This window comes from Callorhinus ursinus, unplaced genomic scaffold (assembly GCF_003265705.2).
Source record: "Callorhinus ursinus isolate GAN/ISIS: 27379988/994484 unplaced genomic scaffold, GSC_fseal_2.0 scaffold1, whole genome shotgun sequence".
Taxonomy (NCBI): Eukaryota; Metazoa; Chordata; class Mammalia; order Carnivora; family Otariidae; genus Callorhinus; species Callorhinus ursinus.
The window spans coordinates 77,557,847-77,578,021 of record NW_027397063.1 but is presented as its reverse complement, the minus strand read 5'-3'; the positions used below and the strand labels follow the sequence as shown (position 1 = coordinate 77,578,021).

At 39.8% G+C, this 20,175-nt stretch overlaps 1 protein-coding gene across 1 annotated transcript; it reads right to left on the bottom strand.

The window, feature by feature from the left end:
- Positions 1-448: 448 nt before the first annotated feature.
- KCNMB3 (potassium calcium-activated channel subfamily M regulatory beta subunit 3) lies at positions 449-18,537 on the bottom strand. Its single transcript, XM_025878489.2, has 4 exons — positions 18,180-18,537; positions 6,566-6,757; positions 2,371-2,569; positions 449-1,212 (listed from the first exon to the last, which is right to left on the bottom strand). Exons 1-4 carry the CDS (start codon positions 18,284-18,286, stop codon positions 814-816), a joined length of 897 nt encoding a protein of 298 aa, XP_025734274.2. The 5' UTR covers positions 18,287-18,537; the 3' UTR covers positions 449-813.
- Positions 18,538-20,175: the final 1,638 nt, after the last annotated feature.

Sequence of the window (20,175 nt, the reverse complement as noted above, 5' to 3'; positions counted from 1 at the left end):
GAGAGCCTTGTGACATTCATTAGTTAATAACCACGTTGAGTCATTAATTAAAGTACGGACACTTGCTGACTATCCACGTGGGACTTGTCTACAGTGTGGATCATCTGACATGAATGTTAAATTCCATCCAGTACAGCCTCTCCCTGCTTCACATTTCTGGCTGTCTCTCCCACTCCCACCAGAATGTGCACAAAGAATAAAATGAGCTTATGGAAAGCATAATTAACTAGAAAAATGTGGCTGAAAGCAAAATTACATGGTACATGGCAAGGTTAAGTATGAATAGCTCTAAACTTAGTGAATTTGCTAGGCAGCGGCTTTCTGCCTTTATCATGAATGGGGAGGTAGAATGGTAGGCCGACATTTTTTTGAAATTACCAGATTATTCTCTTCCCAACAGTGAATGACTTGCTCTTCACTAAGATTGTTTTGAGAAATATTTTGATGTGAACTCTGTTCCCGACAGCGAGGCTGGTTGTTCAGTGGTCAGTAGGTAGATGCCCTCATCATGTACTCCACACCTAGGGGTTCCATGAGAGCCGAAATTAGATCAAGCACAGCTACCTGGAGCCCATGCTGCCATGAGGGAACAAAAGTGCTGCCTTGGCTCTCATGGAAAGAAATGTGGGGTAGAGGAAAATTTGTGTGTATTTATAGAATAGATGGAATACGTAATGAGGTTTTTAAAAAATGTTTCCCATGTGAAATATCATACTTAATTTGAATTGCCTCTACATGGTTAGTCTGTAAGCAGGCATCATTAGGTCCTAAGGTGCAAAAATTGCCAAGCATCCAAAGGCCAAAAATGCTCGATTAATCTGGCCACCATCGTAAGATTTCTCTGCCCCTTTCCTGGCTCCTCCCCACACTCCACAATTTGAATCGATCCTGTTCCATATAAGGTACTTTGCCACCTACCTCATCTCTGTGTGTAGTGCTATATTTCTCACACAGTAGAGACAGGTACTGTGTTAATTTCACCATGCCAACAATCAGGGCACCACCTACCAGAGTCAGAGTTGGCCAGAATAGACAGTGGAAGATAACCATTTGGTCGTACTTTTTTATGAGAATGACATCTTCAGACTGGCTCTCTGGACTGTAGAAACATGAAAAGGGGGTCCCATTTTTGTGATCGAAGAATTCCTTTATGTCCAGAGCACTGTTGAGCAAATCATTCCTGTCTCGGTGGCACTTGGGTATGTAAAAGCACTAGGAATATAGAGGAGGAAGAAAGATGAGGACACTGTCCCCAAAACCAAGCATTTAAACAACAGTTTTAATTCTGAAAGAGCTTCAAACTGAAGCTATTTGTGGAGAGTTTCAATCTCAGAAGGTGATGAAACCTGTTGCAGAGCTCATGGGGAAGGGTGGGCAGGAGGGCACCAAGTGAAATGGCCATTTCCAGGCACTAAGCAGAAATGTGGGAAGGAATTCTTTAAAATACAGACATTGCAGAAGAGGCAGTGACCAGCTTCATAAGGACCATGCTCCCTCCACATACAGGCACTCGGTCTTTGTCCATTCAACAAATATCTATTGAACTCACCACATGCTTTCAACACCTATGAATGCCTCTAGCCCAGTTGTCTTGATTTCCCATAGTAAAATCTTTCCATAAAGGGTAGCATGTTGTGGCTTCTGCCCTAGGCCCACAGAGAGGGGTCCTACATAGGTTTTGTTTCCTGGAAGGCAGAACCAGTGAAGGGATCTGTCAGCTGGTGATTTTTTTTTTTTTTCAAAAAAACTTGAGGTTTTTCAGCATATCCACTAGGCACTCATGGCACTGGGCTTAGGGCCTACAGAAATGTTTGAGACCTTAAAAATTATTGCATCCAAAACAGAAAACAGAAATCATCAGATGGATTAGTGCCTAAGTAAAGACAACAAAGTATAGCATGTCAACTAATCTAATACAACCTAACTTTCATAGTTAGGTATAAATACACACTAAAAACATATGAACCAATTTAGTAACCTATTAAAATTATAATCCTTTAAATTGCTTTGATAAGAAAAATTGTTTACTTGATTTAAGGTGGGTTGTGAGTACATTTTAACATTTTTGATATGATGGAGAGTGGGACCTCCAAAAGTAAGACTGCCCACAAATGACTCTGTTCACTGGCTTAGCCTGTAAATTCTAGACACCAGTTTGTGAAATTGGAATAATTCCTTTCCATTCTATATACCCCATTTTTTCCTCAAGAATGCTTTTAGCTTCCTTTATCCTGATTAGACCACCGTAGAGGCATTCACTGGAAGGTTTATCCCCAGAGATGGTCCCGGGGACTGCACTCCGCTGGGGACAGTCTGGCAAGGAAGGAGGGCTATAATTAGAACTTATTAATTACATGAACTTTACATTACCTTGGAGTTTATCTGGACAGCTTCTTCATTATAATGTAGGAGAGCTTTCTGACTTGAATGCGTGAGGTTCACAAACACCTGAAGACATGGGTACTTGCCCTGGCCTCGGTAGTCCACACCACAGGTGCAAGCACAGTCCATCCAGTCATCCATGATATCAGTGTGGATGATAGTGCAGTTTGATTCTTCTCTCTGAGTGCTTCAGTTGGAAAAAAAAAATATCTTCACCCTCTATAAATTTAGTTTTATATTTCTCTCTTTTTTTAAGAGAGAGCAAGCAGAGAGAGGGGCAAAGGGAGAGGGGGAGAGAGAATCTCAAGCCGACTCCACGCCCAGTGCAGAACCTAATACAGGGCTCCATCTCAAGACCCCAAGATCATGATCTGAGCCGAAATCCAGAGTCAAATGCTCAACCAACTGAGCCACCCAGGGGCCCCTAGTTTTATATTTCTAATGTGATAACCCAAGGCATTTGTCTATTTCAAGGTAATGTAGAACCATTACAGAAGGTACATAAGGGTTAGGGAACATGGAGAACATTGAGAAAGGGGATAAACAGCAAATTGCTAAGTTTCATCTCAATTATGACCCTCTTGGCATATTTCTCACCGCACCAGCCCTTGGATCAATGGTTTTCAAACTTCAGAATCACCTGAGCAAGTTTGTTAAGAGTGAAGAATTTGTGGATTCTATGGCTTCACTCCTAGAGATTTGGGTTCAGTTGATCTGAGTTGAAGCCCAAGAATCTATATTTAGCCGTATTTAAGATGCAGGTATTTGGCAAACCATGCTTTGACAGATATTACTATAACCACGTACTCAGAAATCTCATCCTCTTTCATGCCTCATCATCTCAAGATGTACCCATTTGCCTGTCCTGATGGAAATGTGCCTTTGGAAGGGGTCCAACCACAATCAATGTGGCCCTTGGTCAATATAGCCTAGTAACAATGTACAATTCCATGTACTCTCTCTACTTTCAAAGAGCAAATAGAAATCATAGAAGGAATGTCTCATTCAAAAGTTTACTATGTTTTGGGGCACCTGGGTGGCTCAGTTGTTAAGCGTCGGCCTTCGGCTCAGGTCATCGAGCCCCACATCAGGCTCCCTGCTCAGTGGGAAGCCTGCTTCTCCCTCTCCCACTCGCCCTGCTTGTGTTCCCTCTCTTGCTGTGTCTCTCTCTGTCAAATAAATAAAATCTTTTAAAAAAAACAGTTTACTATGTTTTTGCTATCAGTAAGTTCCTTGAGGTTAGGGGGTACATCCTATTCATCTTTATGTTGCTCAAAGCATGAAGCACCATGCCTCCCACATAGTAGAGGCTCAATAAGTTACATTGAATTAAGTTTTACTTGGAAAACGTTCCTTTGAGAATTTGCACATGTACTACACACACGGAATGTTCTAGGTGCTATGAGAAATGGTAGACAAAATTCCTGCCCATGAAGATTTTGTGGTGGTGTTGAAAAGACAGATATGTATGAAATGATTAGAGGACAAATCTAAGGGTAAATGAATGTGAGAGGAAATGCTTGACTGAATGTACAGGACCAGCTCCTCATGCACCCTCACACATGTAGGTGGGTCCCTGTGTTTATTTCCTGGCGACTTAAACACAAGAAGTGAGATTAGCAAATTCTAAAGTCAGTGTTTGAAAACCCTCATTGGAACTAGGTTCACACTGCACTCCCATTGAGATCTTTGGTCATGAGTAAGCATTTTCTTTAATAAACTTGGGAGACAGTGCCATTTAAAATAATCTCAAGGCCAGGGCATAAAAAAACCATTGGATGGAGCCTAAGAAGAACAAAATTTTGGGCAAGTGAAAATACAAATATGGAAAATAAGGTTCTTTTCACAGGTTTAACACTAGCTTGCTTTTTCACAAAATTAAATTCTGTACTTATTTAGACAAAGTATCTTAAAATCATTCTTCAGAGTTGCCTGTTTATCTGTGTTAGAACTTAAGCTCTCTGAATTCCCTGCACAAGAACCAGGCCAGGCCTCTCAAGTAGAACCAGGGATGTATTTACAGCTGAAAACATGAGCGTGTTATTTCAATAACACTGTGTGTCTGCATCTACAAGCAGGCAAAGTCCATAATTGGATTGAGAGATGAGAATCTAAGGGAGTGGGGACAGGTACGAGCTACCCAGGTCATCTTCTGTGGAGCAAAACCAGTCTGTGAGGTGCCACAAGATCACAAAGCAGGGGGCGCCTGGGTGGCTCAGTCGGTTAAGCGGCTGCCTTCGGCTCAGGTCATGATCCCAGGGTCCTGGGATCGAGCCCTGCATCGGGCTCCCTGCTCTGCGGAGAGCCTGCTTCTCCCTCTCCCTCTGCTGCTCTGCCTACTTGTGCTCTGTCTCTCTCTCTCTCTCTCTCTCTGTTAAATAAATAAAAATCTTTAAAAAAAAAAAAAAAAGATCACAAAGCAGGAGACAGTGGAGAACGCATCACTCTTAAGCATCCACTTAATTACTGTAAGCAAACAATTACCAGAAATGCTTAGAAAAGTAAAATTTAAATATAAGCCACAGTTTGGCATCAGGTTGTGGAAGGTATCCTTGAACCATCTCCCAAATTTTCACATTTTAAAAATAATCTGACCTGGACCAGCACACACACACTTTATTCAGTTTACATAGGTATGTGTAATGTAGCTAGATAGATAGGTAGATATAGATACAGATCTCCCTATATATATATATATATATATATATATATATAAAAAATGGAGTAATAGGAAAGGGAAGTAGAAAGCTAGAAATCAAGAGTGAGGTACAATCATGTATCCTGCAGACCATAAGTTATGAGAACTGGGGCACAAATTTGGCTCTGAGCTTCCTAGCAGCCAAAGCAATGAAGGAAATACAACTACATAGAAGATTCCTGGTGTCCACTGAATAAAAGCTGGTTGATCAGAAGAAGAACATATTCTCCCAGTGTTAATAGCAGAGGGAAAAATCTCCTGGGCACGTCTAATAGTGGTACTATGTGCTCTAGCAATGGAGCTCCACATTATTGCCCTAATAATGTAACTTAGGAATGGCAAGAGATGAATCCAATAAATAACAAAAGCAGGCCACCTATTTCCTATCCTATGACCCTTTTTCTTCACTGAACTCCTAGGCCTCCCTCTCCCCATTCTCCCAACTTTCTATCATTCTTTGGCTAACCAAAGGGAAAGCGTCCCTTGCTTTTCCCCTACCCAGACTGCCCTCCCTGAAAGTACCCCATGTTGTGTAAGCCATCCTCCAAAATTAAAGAGCTCCTCCCCTGCCCTAATGAAATCTCCCATCTTCCCTATTGCTGCAAACTTCATATAAGTATTAGGAGGTGAGGAGTGTTATATCAAAATGACAGGCAAGTTCTTTACTGGATAGGTGAACTTGGGCAAGTTACTTGGCCTTTCTGAGTCTCAGCTTTCTTATTTATAAAAGGAAAATTAAAATGATAATGCTACCATCATAGGTTTGCTATAGACTTAAATAGGATAAAATATAGTATATTTTGGCATATAGTATGTTTGATAAATGATAATTGTTATTAGATGTATTTAATAAGGAAACCAATTAAAACAAAAGGAAGGAAACTAATATTTATTGAGCAACTACTATGTGCTAGATGTTGTCAAACTCAAAAAACTCAAATAACTTTTATTGTGCTCATGTAAAAGACTTAAATTAACTATTCCCTGTGACATCTGCTTGTTCGGGTTTTTTAAAGATTTTATTTATTTATTTGATGGAGAGAGAAAGCGTGAGCACAAGCAGGGGAGTGGCAGGCAGAGGGAGAGGGAGAAGCAGACTCCCCACTGAGCAGGGAGCCCAATGTGGGGCTTGATCCCAGGACTCTGGGATCATGATCTGAGCCGAAGGTAGACGTTCAACTGACTGAGCCATCCAGGTGCCCCTGATATCTGCTTGTTAAAGGAAGAATTTATTACCTACACACATATCTAATGTATGGATTAGTTGTTGAAAGTATTTTTCAGATTGAAGAGGGGGAGTGGCCAAGGAATATCTTCTGCTTTCTTACCCCGCTTCCTGCCAGCACTGAGAGACAAACAGGTGATTCTATTTTCCCTTAGACAATGATCAGGAGGGCTGAAGAAGCCAAAGCTAGCCTCTTCTCTACCGTTGTGCTTGGTCTGATCCAAACTGAAAATTCTGGGTCTCCTTTCTCTGCTTCTTACCTGAGCAAGAAAGGCTTTAGGATGGTGATCCCAAGCAAGAAGAACATGAGGACGGAGAAGCCCATCATCACAAACCCTAGCAGCATAGCTCGGTCCTCTCCAGCACTGGAGGGCAGCTTCTTGTGCACATCTGGGAGGTCTCCATCATTGTGGTCTATATTTCTATTCCTCCCCGAGGCAGAAAAGGCTGTCCTTTGGAGAAAGTAGGAAGAAGAGATTTCAATAAGCTCATAGAGAAATGGGAACATTTACCAACTCATGGTGGGTGGAGGGATGATCCCATTTGCCGTCCACCTGAGGGTTGTGATCAGGTTCAGAACAACACAATGAAATCCCATGTTCAGAGCTTGATTAAAAGCCCACCTAAATGAGCTAAAATTATGTGTTATAAAATATAATTAACATAATATTTTTACATATAATGCAACAGTAAGGAAGTCTTTATTTTTTTTAAAGATTTTATGTATTTATTTGACAGAGAGAGAGCACAAGCAGGGGGAGCAGCAGGGCAGAGGAAGAGGGAGAAGCAGGCTCCCCACTGAGCAGGGAGCCCGAGGAAGTCTTTTTTTTTTTTTTTAAAGATTTTATTTATTTATTTGAGAGAGAGAGAATGAGAGATAGAGAGCATGAGAGGGAAGAGGGTCAGATGGAGAAGCAGACTCCCTGCCGAGCAGGGAGCCCGATGTGGGACTCGATCCCGGGACTCCAGGATCATGACCTGAGCCGAAGGCAGTCGCTTAACCAACTGAGCCACTCAGGCGCCCCCGAGGAAGTCTTTAGAGATCTGTTTAATCAAGGACTAGAAAAGAATTACCTGTAAGTAGTTTTCATTTGTGTTATGTAAATAAGTGCTATGAACTTGCTTATCTGTCAGGGATACTGCACATTCCCCCTGAAAATAATTTTTACAATCTTTTATGAGTTCCATATGTAAAGAATGACTCAAAAAGTTCAGATTCAGAATTAACATCCGGAAATAGTAGGATTTGACTTGTTCTTTTATATTATTCTTTTTTATGGAAAGGCAGCTTATCTACCATGGGGCTTGGTGGCCCATGCCAGTCCATTCAGAATAATGAAGGTTTCACTTCTGTCTTCTCTCCCCTCGCCCCTCTTCTCCTCCTCTCTGTTCCCTCACAGCTCTGTGTGAGTGGCCCTACATGTCTCCTCTCCCTCTTTCTACTCTGTACCAGCAAAGGATGTGATAAGTTATTTCACAGTGGGGGTCCACTGAACAGTCAAGTCCAAAACAAAGGTTGCTAACTGCTGACCCATGGACAGCATCCAGCCCACAGATGTGTTTTGTTGGCCTTCTCTGCGTGTTTTTTTAATGTGGGATTAGTTGCTAACACTTTAAAAATTGTGAAATTTCTCATAAAAATGCTGATTACTAACTTTTGGGAAAAGAAATCATAAGGTCCACACTCCTGCCTAGGAATAGCTGGCCAAGCTAAGCAGAGGCTATCCCTATGGACTGGCATGTCTTCTCCAATTTGCCATAGTCCCACCACTTCCTGTGGTCAATGTCATTGATTTGCAGTTCCTTGCTCAGTAGGCATATGAGTCCCAGAGGTATTTCCACTTTAAGAGTCTTAACAAAATCTTAAGCCAAACAAATGCAGTTATAATGGTAGAAACTCAGACACCATCAAACTGCATAAAAAGCTTACTAAAATTTAAAGCCGAGCAAAAACCTTGTAAAGGAAATTGCTAGTTGTTTTCTTCCAAAAGTATATTTTATACTTTACCTCACATCCTTCCCCTTCCTTTCCCTAGCTCCTTTTCTCCCAGACAACATCTTCAGAATTCAAAGACAGTGAGGGGAATGTCAAGAAATCCTCGATGTTCAAGGAGCCTGCAGTGGGAAGCACCAGCCTCAGAGGGTGGCAGCACTCCCGGGTTAATATTACTTTGCGAATCAAGGATGTGGTTTGAGGATTTTTAATCTCCTTTGATATTTTATTCACCCTCTGTCTTTCCACCCTCAGAGAATGGGCAGGGAAAACAACTTTTTAAATGAAATTTGAGGCAGTACATTTTATAATTCATAAACAAATATGATAAAGAGTTTTACCCATAAAATAAGATTTGGATATTTTGTAGGTTTCCAGTACCAAATACCCTGTCTTTTCCTTCATGTTCTGAAACTGGACTTTAGTTGCTTTATATTGTAAGTCATCCTGGAGGTTGGTTGTAAGATACTCATGCAATCCATGCATGATGAAACTTATTATGGGGTCTCTCTGGCACTTGCAATATATTGATTTAATAAACCCAAGTATAATTGTTGATATGCAAAACTGGCATAATTTCAGTGTGCATGGACAGCATCCACACAGGGGACAATCTTTGATCACCTGACCCTGGTGGCCAAGACACTGGTGTTCCTGAGTTCCACAAGAATGTAACAATTAGAAAGAGCTCTTGGCAGGCCACCCTCCACCCCCACCCCAGGACAATGCACAGATAGCAGACTAAAACACACAATCGTCCTGTAAAAAAAGGCCTATTTACTTAGCCTGGAGCTTCAGGCTGAAGTACAGGCTTCAGGTTTCCCATACATCTAGAGGCTAAAAGGCACTCCCAGGGAACATCAGCAGGGAGACACAGTCCTTACACACCCTCTTGGTCTTGGTATAGCTCAATAAGACCTCCCAGAAAGGAGCTTATACACTTGTTTGGAGCCCTAATTTTTGCAACTCTCATCTAGGAGACACCTCTAAATCACCCAGTCTAAAGGTCAGCTAGTTTTCCAATTGCCCCCAAGGGACTGTATATATTTGCATACTTTTACAGCTGCTGCCTGAGGGTCTGAGGGTCTTCCAATCAGCCTTAAGCTAAGTGCTAAATGAAATTCCTCCCCTTGGAACACTAACAGGTCTTGACATACCCTCAACAGCGGGACACATAAAGAATAAATCGGGCAGTTTAGACAACCACAAAGAGACAACCAAGAGCTAGCAAAAGAGTGAATCATCATCTACCCAAGGCCATTCCTTCAAGACTGAGAGAAGGAGCTATTTTGCCCAAAATATAGAATCCAACACAGAGTCAAGCAAAATGAGGAAACAAAGAAACACCTTCCAAATGAAAAACAAAACAAAACAAACAAACAAAAAAAAAATAAGATGAAACCTCAGAAAAAGAGATGAGTAATCTACCTGATAAAGAATTCAAAGTAATGGTGATAAAGATGCTCACCAAATTCAGGAGAAGAATGAGTGAACACAGTGAGAACTTCAACAGAGAGAAATTATAAGAAAGTACCAAACAGAAGTCACAGAACTGAATAACATAATAATGGAACTGAAGAATATACTTAAGGGGCTCAACAGCAAACTGGATGAAACAGAACACATCAGCAAGCTGGAAGACAAAGCAATAAAACTCACCCTGACAGAGCAGCAAAAAGAAGAAAAGAATTTTAAAAAATGAAGACAACTTAAGAGACCAACATCAAGTAGAGTAACATTCACATTATAGGGGGGTCCCAAAAGGAGAAAAAAGAGAAAATGGGGCAGAAAAGTTATTTGAAGAAATAACAGCTAAAAACCTCCCTAGGGAAGAAAACAGACATCCAGCTCTAGGAAGTCCAGAGAGTTCCAAATAAGATGAACCCAAAGAGATCCACACCAAGACACATTATAATTAAAATGTCCAAAGTTCACAGTAAAGAGAAAATCTTAAAGCAGCAAGAGAAAAGCAAATTGTTATGTACATGGGGAAACCCCATAAGGCTATCAGTAGATTTCTCAGCAGAAACTGCAAGCCTGGAGGGAGTCAAAATGTTGAAAGAAAAAAAAATTCCAACCATGAATATATTGCCCAGCAAGGTTATCATTCAGAATTGAAGGAGAAATAAAAACTTTGCCACATAAGCAAAAGCTAAAGAAGTACATCACTCCTAAACTGGTCTTACAAGAAATGTTACAGGGATTTCTTTAAGCTGAAAAGAAATGGCACAAATTAATAACAAGAAAACATACAAAATAAAAAAAATCTCACTGGAACAGGTAAATATATAGTAAAGTTAGTGAATTAACCACTTACAAAGTAGTAAAATTAACTAACACTATAATAATTAGTTAAGAGATACATAAAATAAAAACATGTAAAATGTGACATCAAAACATAAAATAGTTCTGGAGAGGGGAGTAAAAAAGTAGTTCTGGAATGTGTTCAAATTTAATTAAAGTTGCTATCAGCTTAAAATCAACTGTTATGGGAGTGCCCAGGTGGCTCAATCAGTTAAGCCGCTACCTTTGGTCACAGTCATGATCCCAGTGTCCTGGGATGGAGCCCCACATCAGGCTCTAGAGAGCCTGCTTCTCCCTTGCCCCCTGCCTGCCACTCCCCTTGTTTGTGCTCTCTCTATCTCTCTATCTCTCTCAGTCTGTCAAATGAATAAATAAAATCTTTTTAAAAATTGACTTATAAATTTAAGATGTTATATGTGACCCTCATAGTAACCACAAAGCAAAAACTGATAGTAAATACACACACAAAAAAAAAGAGAGAGAGAGAAAGGAATCTAAACACAACACTAAAGGAAATCATCAAAATACAAAGGAAGAGAAAAAGAGAAGAAAGGAACAGAGAAGAACTACAAAAACAGCCAGAAAACAATTACCAGCATTGCAGTAAGTACACACTTATCAATAATTAATTTAAGTGTAAACATACTAAATTCTCCAATCAATACAGAGTGTCTGTATGGGTTAAAAAAAAAAAAAAGCAAGACACACCTATATACTGCCTACAAGAGACTCACTTCAAAAGTAAGGACACACACAGACTGAAAGTGGGGGGCAGAAAAAGATATTCCATGCAAATGGAAATAAAAAGAAAGCTGTTGTAGCTACACTCATATCAGACAAAATAAACTTTAAAACAAAGACTGAAATGAAAGACAGAAAGGAGCACTACATAATGATAAAGGGGTCAATCCAGTAAGAAGATACAACATTTATAAATGCATATGCATCTAACGTAGGAGCACTAAAACAAGGCAAATATTAATAGACCTAAAAAGGGGAAATTGGCAGCAATGATATAATAGTAGAAGACTTTAACTTTAACCTAACTTAAAGAAGAATTTAATACCCCACTTATATCGATGGCTAGATCATCCAGACAGAAGATCAGTAGGAAAACACTGGCCTTACACCACACATTAGACCACATGGACTTAATAGATACATATATAGAACATTCCATCCAAAAGCAGTAGAATATACGTTCTTCTCAAGTGCACATGGAACATTCTCTAGGACAGATCACATGTTAAGCCACAAAACAAGTCTCAATAAATTCAAGAAGATTGAAATCATATCAAGCATCTTCTCTGACCACAATGGTATGAAATTAGAATTTAATAAAAGAAGAAAACAAATAACTACAAATACTTGGAGATAAAACAACATGTTATTGAATAACTACTAGATCATAGAATAAATGAAAGGAAAAATAAAAAAATACCTAGAGACAAATGAAAACAGAAATAAGACATACCAAAATCAACAGGATGCAGCCAAAGCAGTTCTAAGATGGAAGTTCATGGCAAATACAGCCTACCTCAAGAAACAAGAAACAAACGATTTAATTTTATACCTAAAGGAAATAGAAAAAGAAGGACAAAGCCCAGAGTTATAAAAGGAGGGAAATAATAAAGATCAGAGTGTAAAAAAATAAACTTGAGACAAAAAAGACAATAAAGAAGGGGCACCTGGGTGGCTCAGTCAGTTGAGCGGCAGATTCTTGGTTTTGGCTTGGGTCATGATCTCAGGGTCCTGGGATCCAGCCCCACATTGGGCTCTGTGCTCAGCAGGGAGTCTACTTGTAGATTATTTCTTTCCCTCTGCCTCTGACCCTCCCCTACTACGTGCGCTCTCTCTTTCTAAAATAAATTAAATAGGGGCACTTGGGTGGCTCAGTCGTTAAACGTCTGCCTTCAGCTCAGGTCATGATTTTGCGGTCCTGGGATCGAGCCCCACATCGGGCTCCCTGCTCAGTGCGAAGCCTGCTTCTCCCTCTCCCACTCCCTCTGCTTGTGTCCCCTCTCTCACTCTGTCTCTCTCTGTCAAATAAGTAAATAAAATCTTTAAAAATAAATAAATAAAATACATAAATAAATAAATAAATCTTTTTTTAAAAGATAATAAAAAAAATAAGTGAAAATAAGAGCTGGTTCTTTGAAAATATAAACAAAATTGACAAACTTTCAGCTACAAAAAAAAAAAAAAAAAGACAGAAGGCTCCAATACATGAAATCAGAAATGGAAGAAAAGTTACAACTGTTTCTACAGAAATACAAAGGATCATAAGAGACTACTGTGAGCAGTTAGAGGCCATCAAATTGGACAACCTATAAGAAAGGGATTAATTTTTAAACACTGACAATCTTCCAAGACTGAATCATAAAGAAATAAAATATCTGAATAGACCAATTACTAATAAAGAGATTGAAACAGCAATCAAAACCCTCCCAGCAAACAAAAGTCTGGGGCCAGAGGGCTTCACTGGTGAATTCTACGACACATTCAAAGATCTAATACCTATCCTTCTCAAATTCTTCCAAAACATTGAAGAGAAGGGAATATTTCCAAACTCATTTTAGGAGGCCAGCATTACCCTGATACCAAAACCAGACAAGGACGGCACAAAAAAAGAAAATTATAGGCCAATATTCCTGATGAACATAGAAGCAAAAATTCTCAGCAAAACATTAGCAAACTGAATTCAACAAAACACTAAAAGGATGATGCACCATGATTGAGTGGGATTTATTCCACGGATTCAAGGATGGTTTTACATCTGCAAATCAATCAATATGATACAGCACGTTAAATAACGAAGGGTAAAAACCATATGATCATCTCAATAGATGCAGAAAAAGCATTCAGCAAAATTTAAAATCCATTTATGATAAAAACTCTCAACAAAGTAGATATGGAGGGAAAGTACCTCAACATAATTAAGGCTATATACAATAAGCCCACAGCCAACATCACACTCAATGGTGAAAAGCTGAAAGCTTTTTCTCTAAGATCAGGAACAAAACAAGGATGTTCACTTCTTCTCAACATAATATCAGAAGTCCTAGCTACAGCAACTAGGCAAGAAAGAGAAATAAGAAACATACAAATTAGAGAGGAAGAAGTAAATCTGTCACTATTTGCAGATGACATGACAGTATATATAGAAAACCCTAAAGACCATCAAAAAAACTCTTAGATCTATTAAATGTATTCAATAAAGTTGCAGGATACAAAATTAATATACAAAAATTTGTTGTGTTTATATACACTAGTAACAAACTATCAGAGAGAGAAATCAAGAAAACAATCCCATTTACAATCACAACAAAAAGAATAATATACCTAGGAATAAATTTAACCAAGGAGATGAAAGACCTGTACTCTGAAAACTATAAGACATTGACTAAAGAACTTGAAGAAAAAACAAATGGAAAGATATTTTGTGCTCATGGATTAGAAGAATTAGTATTGTTAAAATGTCCACAAAAACCCAAAGCAATGAGATTCAGGACAACCCCTATCAAAATTCCAATGACATATTTCACAGAAATAGGACAAATAGTTCTAAAATTTGTGTGGAACCACAAATGATCCAGAATAACTAAAACAATCTTGAGAAAGAAGAACAAAACTAGAGTTATCACACTGCTTGCTTTCAAACTATACTGCAAACCTAAAGTTATTAGCATAAAAACAGACACATAAATAAATGGAACAAAATAGAGGGCCCAAAAATAAACCCATGCTTATATGGTCAATTAATTTATTACAAAGGAGACAAGAATCTACAGTGGGGAAAGGACAGTCTCCCCAGTAAACGGTGTTGGGAAACAGGACAGCTACATGCATAAGAATGAAACTGGACCATTTACACCATATACAAAAAAATTAACTCAAAATGGATTAAAAACTTCAATGTAAGACCTGAAACCATAAGACTCCTAAAAGAAACCAAAGGTGGAAAGCTCTTTAGTATCGGTCTTAATGATATTTTTCTGGATCTAACTCCAAAAGCAAGGAAAACAAAAGCAAAAATAAACAAACATGACTACATCAAACTAAAAGCTTTCTGCACAGAAAAGGAAACCTTCAACAAAATGAGAAGGCAATCTACTGAATCTAGGCCCCAAAGGAATCCTATGAAGTTTCAAGGAGTATGTGTTCTCATTCAAAAGTCATAAAACACAGTAAGGGCCTTTGAGTGAGAAAAAACAGATTCAGATCCACAAAAAACTTCAGGTATTTGGACAGTATATAAAAGTGTATCTGTGATATGTTTAAAGAAATAAAGAAAGTATTAGAAATATCAAAAAGAGCAAGACTGCAATATGACCAGGCCAATATTTAAAAGAATCAATGATAATTTCTAGAAATGAAAAATAAAATAATTTAAATAAAAACTCCATGGACAGATTTAACAGTAGATTAGAAACATCCAAAAAGATAATTAGTAAACAGAGAGATGGACCTGCAATATAGCCAGAGTATAAGACACAGGATTTCTGTAATGGAAAATACCAAAGGGAAGTGAAGAAACATGGAAAATAAATAGGAAAGATCTAACGTAAGGTCTATTCAGAATTCCAGAAATAAGAGAAATAAGTCAGAGGCAATATTTTAAAAAGATAATAAAATCTCAGAATTGATGAAAACCCAGTCCTCAGATTCCAGAAGCCCAGTGGGATAAAATAAAAAGAAACCCACACCTAGACCCATCACAGAGATATTGCACAGACCCCACAACAGAAAATCTTGAAAGCAACCACCGAAAAAGATAGATCAACCTCAAAGGAATGACCGGCTGAGATCTCACTTCTCCATAACAGGAATGGAAACCAGAAGACAGGAATATTGTCAATATGCTGAGAGAAATCACGTGAGACACGCAGATGTAGAAAGGTTGAAGTTTTCAGGCAAAGTCTAATGAAAAGCAAGCTGACGTGAAACTTCAAGTTAAAAAGCCTCTTAGAAGTAAAGAAAGTAATGCTATTGATTAAAGAGTCACCTGGAAGAGCTAACAATACTAATTTATACGTAACTAATAGCATTGCTTCACTGAAGAACTATAGGAAGAAATAAACAAAATCCACTGACAAATGAGAAATTTTTGCATACTCCCTCAGGAATTGATAGCTCAACCTGATAAATCAGTGAGGAAAAGATTTGAGCAAAATAAGTAATGGGCTTTATCTAAATGATAATATAGAATACTGTCCCCTACAGAATATATATTCTTCTCAAACATATAAGGAACAGTTATGAGACCTAACCACAAACCGAGCTATAAGGAAAGCCTCAAGAAATGTCAAAGGATTCGTGAGAGTAATGTACTTTTTATATGCTCATGTTATGAAACTTGAAAGATGTGGAAAAGTCGAAAGAAGAGAACAAAAATCACCCACAATTCTACCACTTAGAGATAATTTCTATTCACTTACTGAGTTATTCCCCTCTTCTATATTGTTTTAAATAGAATGAGATCTTTCTGGATATAGTGGGTTTTTTTAATCTTCTCTTTTCACTTAACATAATAAGCCCTTTCTTATATCATGAGCAATTCTTTGTGACCCTTCTGCATAATATTCCATCAATTGGATATGCCATAAATTCCTTACCTATTTCCTTATTGTTGAATATTGGGGTTTTTCCAGTTTTCTGAGACCATAAACATCCCTGTAATTAACTCTGTGGTATTTACAAGCACCTTTCATCCAAGGACCTCAAAGCGTTTCAGAATGATCTAATTTTGTTCTCTAACCAGTGAAATGAGTGAATAGCATTTTTATTTCTTATTGCCAGAAATGTATTTCCACTTCCAACCAATGTGTTACCTGGAGATGTTTTATTCACAGTCTAGGCAGTACCCACCCCCTTCGGCGGCTTCCCCACAGACAGAACTGACTTTCCCACCAGCCCTTTTGCACACATTGCTCCAGGCACCTTCTGGCTTAGCCTCAGGCAAACTCGATTTCAAAAGCTTGAACATGCTCCTCTGGCTGTGATCCCTGCCAAAACCAGCAGCCTTTCCCTCCAACACTCTAACTTGTCAAGGAATGTTCCTTAGAAAGACACTGCTGTTCATCAAAGCTTGGTAATTCGTCTGGCACTCCTTTCACACGTGCACGTAACTTCTAAGCACTGGGATGTTAAATTCGTATTTCCCTGTAATTTGTTTGTGTTACAGAGGAGAGGTGGGTAATTATTTTTATCCTCCTATTTTTTAATTACAAAATTGTTTAACAACTTCTTTTGAAACAGCAAACGAGGTTGAGTAAAGTCAGCATGGTTCATCGAGTTCAGCAAGAGGCAAGGGCAATAATCCAATTGTGCATCTCACCAGTGAAAATGGGAGACTGTATTGCTTTGGGGAGAACACAACTGCTCTTATATCTAGTTAATTGTGTTATGAACAGGGCATTAAAACTTGTTCCCTTGCCTGTTCGTCATTTGATCTTCTGCCATATAGTAATTCGCTTTAATTGTCTTTTCATAAAAGCATTTAGTGCCTTTCAAGGAGAGAAGTGTTTTTGCGTCTCTCTCCCCCTTGATCTGTCTGTGTTTTCATCCTCTGACCCTCACCTCTGCCCAAACCCCTCTGTCTCACTTTCCTTCGTTTCTCAACTACCCATGCGTGTCGTCACAAGATGATGGAAGTGGGTACTGTGATGACCACTGTGGTCTTTACTCTTGCCACAACTCAGCTCCCAACTCCACTTGAGCCACTAACAAACCATCCACATTTCCAAACAGAGTGTGTGAACTTGGCTGAGGAATGTGCCCCCCTGGCAAGCTTTTAATATTCTATTCCTCAAACACCCTCAGGCATGGCTCCTCTCTCAGTTTCAGCGTCCAGTTCTGACAACTACACCAGCCCAAACCCAGAAGCAGACAGAAGGACCGTAGCTTTGTTTAAGGCTCACAGCCCTCTTGTTTTGCATTCCTCTGGGGAGGTCCTTAAGGTCCTTAAGATAGCCTATCTCACTTCCTTAAGGAGTAGACGTGGATGGTTAATAACAATGGTTAAAGTAGAGAGGGTAATGGAATAGTGTAGACAGTAGTACATAGAAGGAATGCTAAGGCATGGAGAGACTATTACTACCCCCACTTTATGGACAAGGGGTTGAGGCAAACAGAGATTATATGACTTTCCCACAGTCATATAGCTAGTTAAGGGGTGGAACTGAGATTTGAATCCAGGCCTGTGATTCCAGGGCCCAAGCATGCTTCACCAGGGAAACCAAATGCTGGTGGTAATGTCCTCGACCCTTCATTCAACCAAGAGATATTTACTGAGCACCAAACATGTTCTGGGCCATGTTCTAGTGCCAGGGAACCACGGGTGAGTTAAAAAAAAGGTCCCTGGCCTTCAGGAATTTGCAAGCCAAATGGAGGAGGAAACCAACAAGAAAGGTTGCAGCCCCCAGATGTCAGGACTTCTGGGGAAGATGCCCCCAGGGTCCCCTGGGAGGCATGGCAAGTGGGCACCCTCAGAGGATGAAGACCAAACCTAACCGCCAACTCGTCATGGCCGCCCTTCAGCCACTTGCTCAGCAAGAGAGATTCTAGTGGTGACTTACCTCCCCTGACGCTGCCGGCCACCCTGGAGTGTAATTTGAACGGGGATGCTGAACTGCTGCATGAGACCAGGGGGCTGGGCAAAATGGACTCCTTTCACCCGAGTCATCGCCTCTGAGGGAGCAGGAAGGGTGAAGCTGATGCATCAACGGAAGTGGGGTCCCACCGGGAGCCACCAGTCCCAGTGTAGGCAGGCATCAGAAGCACCCTAGCCTCCAGGGCGGCCACGGGGTGGTGTGCAGACCCCGCTTACCAGGAGAGGTGGGAAGTCGAGGCAGGCGGGCCCGGGATTTCTGCAGATTCTTGGCAAGGCAGAGCAGTCGAGCCTAGACCTCAAGAAGACCCTGCACAGCCTTGCGCAGCCAGACTTCCCCATGGTCGCCCAGCGCCTGCCTGCGCCTTGTCACCTGTGTTCTGCTTCGGCAGCCCGGTGCATTGCCATAGAGACCCAACTGCTTGCGGAAAGTTGAGGCCCAAGGGACCCTATGTAATTGGTGAGGGACATACCCAGTTCAAGGTATATAAAAAGAGGAAATGTTTTACCCTGACCACGTTTCCTTTTTCACAAATTGTCTCTTAGAGTGCAAGCTTAGGGAAAGTTAATTGCATGTTCCGATTAAAAGAATTTGTTTTTATGCCATATGTGATTTCCCAAATTTTCAAGGGCCATAACATAATTCACCATTAAAACTATATCAAAGTTTTAAAGAACTGTATGAAATAACATTTTATCTTTCTTTGATAACCCAGAAGACATTTGGAGATCTTTCAATACCCTCAAATCATGAACATCAATTACCATTATAATGTAGCTTACTAAAACTGGATAATAGATTGTCAGATAGACCTTTTTTGCCGTATGGTTTTAATAAAGATAATATCATCTCACCATTTTCCAAAACATCAGTGTGAGCAAGAATGCAAGCATAACCTTGTCTGTAAATATCCATGTTTATATAGCCAGATTAACTACTACTTACAGCTATTTTAATATTATTTAGTGAAATATATAGAGAGATAGATATACTTCTGATTTGTATTATTTTTCTATTAGAGTTATGGACTAAGCCCTTTATAAACTATTTGTTTCTGAGGAACTGATGCAATTTGGAATAAAAACTAATAGCAACTAAAATTTTTTCCCTTCTGCTCCCTACTTGCAACTTAACCTTGTAAATCTATAACCTTTCTTTTTCAGATTTAGATGTGCTAATAAATTCCCCTGCAATTTGGTATGTAACTCTCTTTGAAGAGGTAAATAATTTGCTACTATTTTTGCAGATTTGATTCAGTCTCAGAAATACAATACTCTTTGAGCCTGTGAGATGCCTACTTGGCCCCCAGCACTTGCATCTGCCTTTCCTGGGGCTTTCTGGTCATCCCCCTTTTCTGATTCTTATTCCATTTATGTGAAAATACTCCTGCATGGGCGCCTGGGTGGCTCAGTTGGTTAAGCGACTGCCTTCGGCTCAGGTCATGATCCTGGAGTCCCGGGATCGAGTCCCACATCGGGCTCCCTGCTCAGCGGGGAGTCTGCTTCTCCCTCTGACTCTCCCCCTCTCATGCTCTCTATCACTATCTCTCTCAATAAATAAATAAAAATCTTTAAAAAAAAATACTCCTGCATGATCTTTAAACATTCATCTCGAGAGGGTAGAGAGAGAGAAAGTGAGTTATTTCAAATTATTTTTAGTCTCCATTCAAGAGTTCTGATAGACCCAGACATTTATTTTGGGTCCTGGACAAGTCAGGGCCTGAATATGTCTGAGGTGTGGCTGTCATAACTGGCCATCTGAGATTGATCTCAGACCTAGCCTGTGCTTTGTTTCCTCTTCCTTTTTAAAGAGGGCCATGATGACAAGTGAGAGGGAGTAACATAACCTGTTGCCCTTTGATTTCCCTCCTACCGCGGCTTCACTTGGTAAGTGACTCACCTCTGCCCACCAATACCAGGTCACTCCCCCTGTCACACGCATACTTCCCTCAAGGCTCACAGTC

Coding starts and splice junctions, on each gene's coding strand:
- KCNMB3 (XM_025878489.2), bottom strand. CDS start 18,286: ATGACTCGGGTGAAAGGAGTCCATTTTGCCCAGCCCCCTGGTCTCATG. Junction 6,758..18,179: donor GGCCGGCAGCGTCAGGGGAG/GTAAGTCACCAC, acceptor CTTTCTCCAAAG/GACAGCCTTTTCTGCCTCGG. Junction 2,570..6,565: donor CTAAAGCCTTTCTTGCTCAG/GTAAGAAGCAGA, acceptor TTCCAACTGAAG/CACTCAGAGAGAAGAATCAA.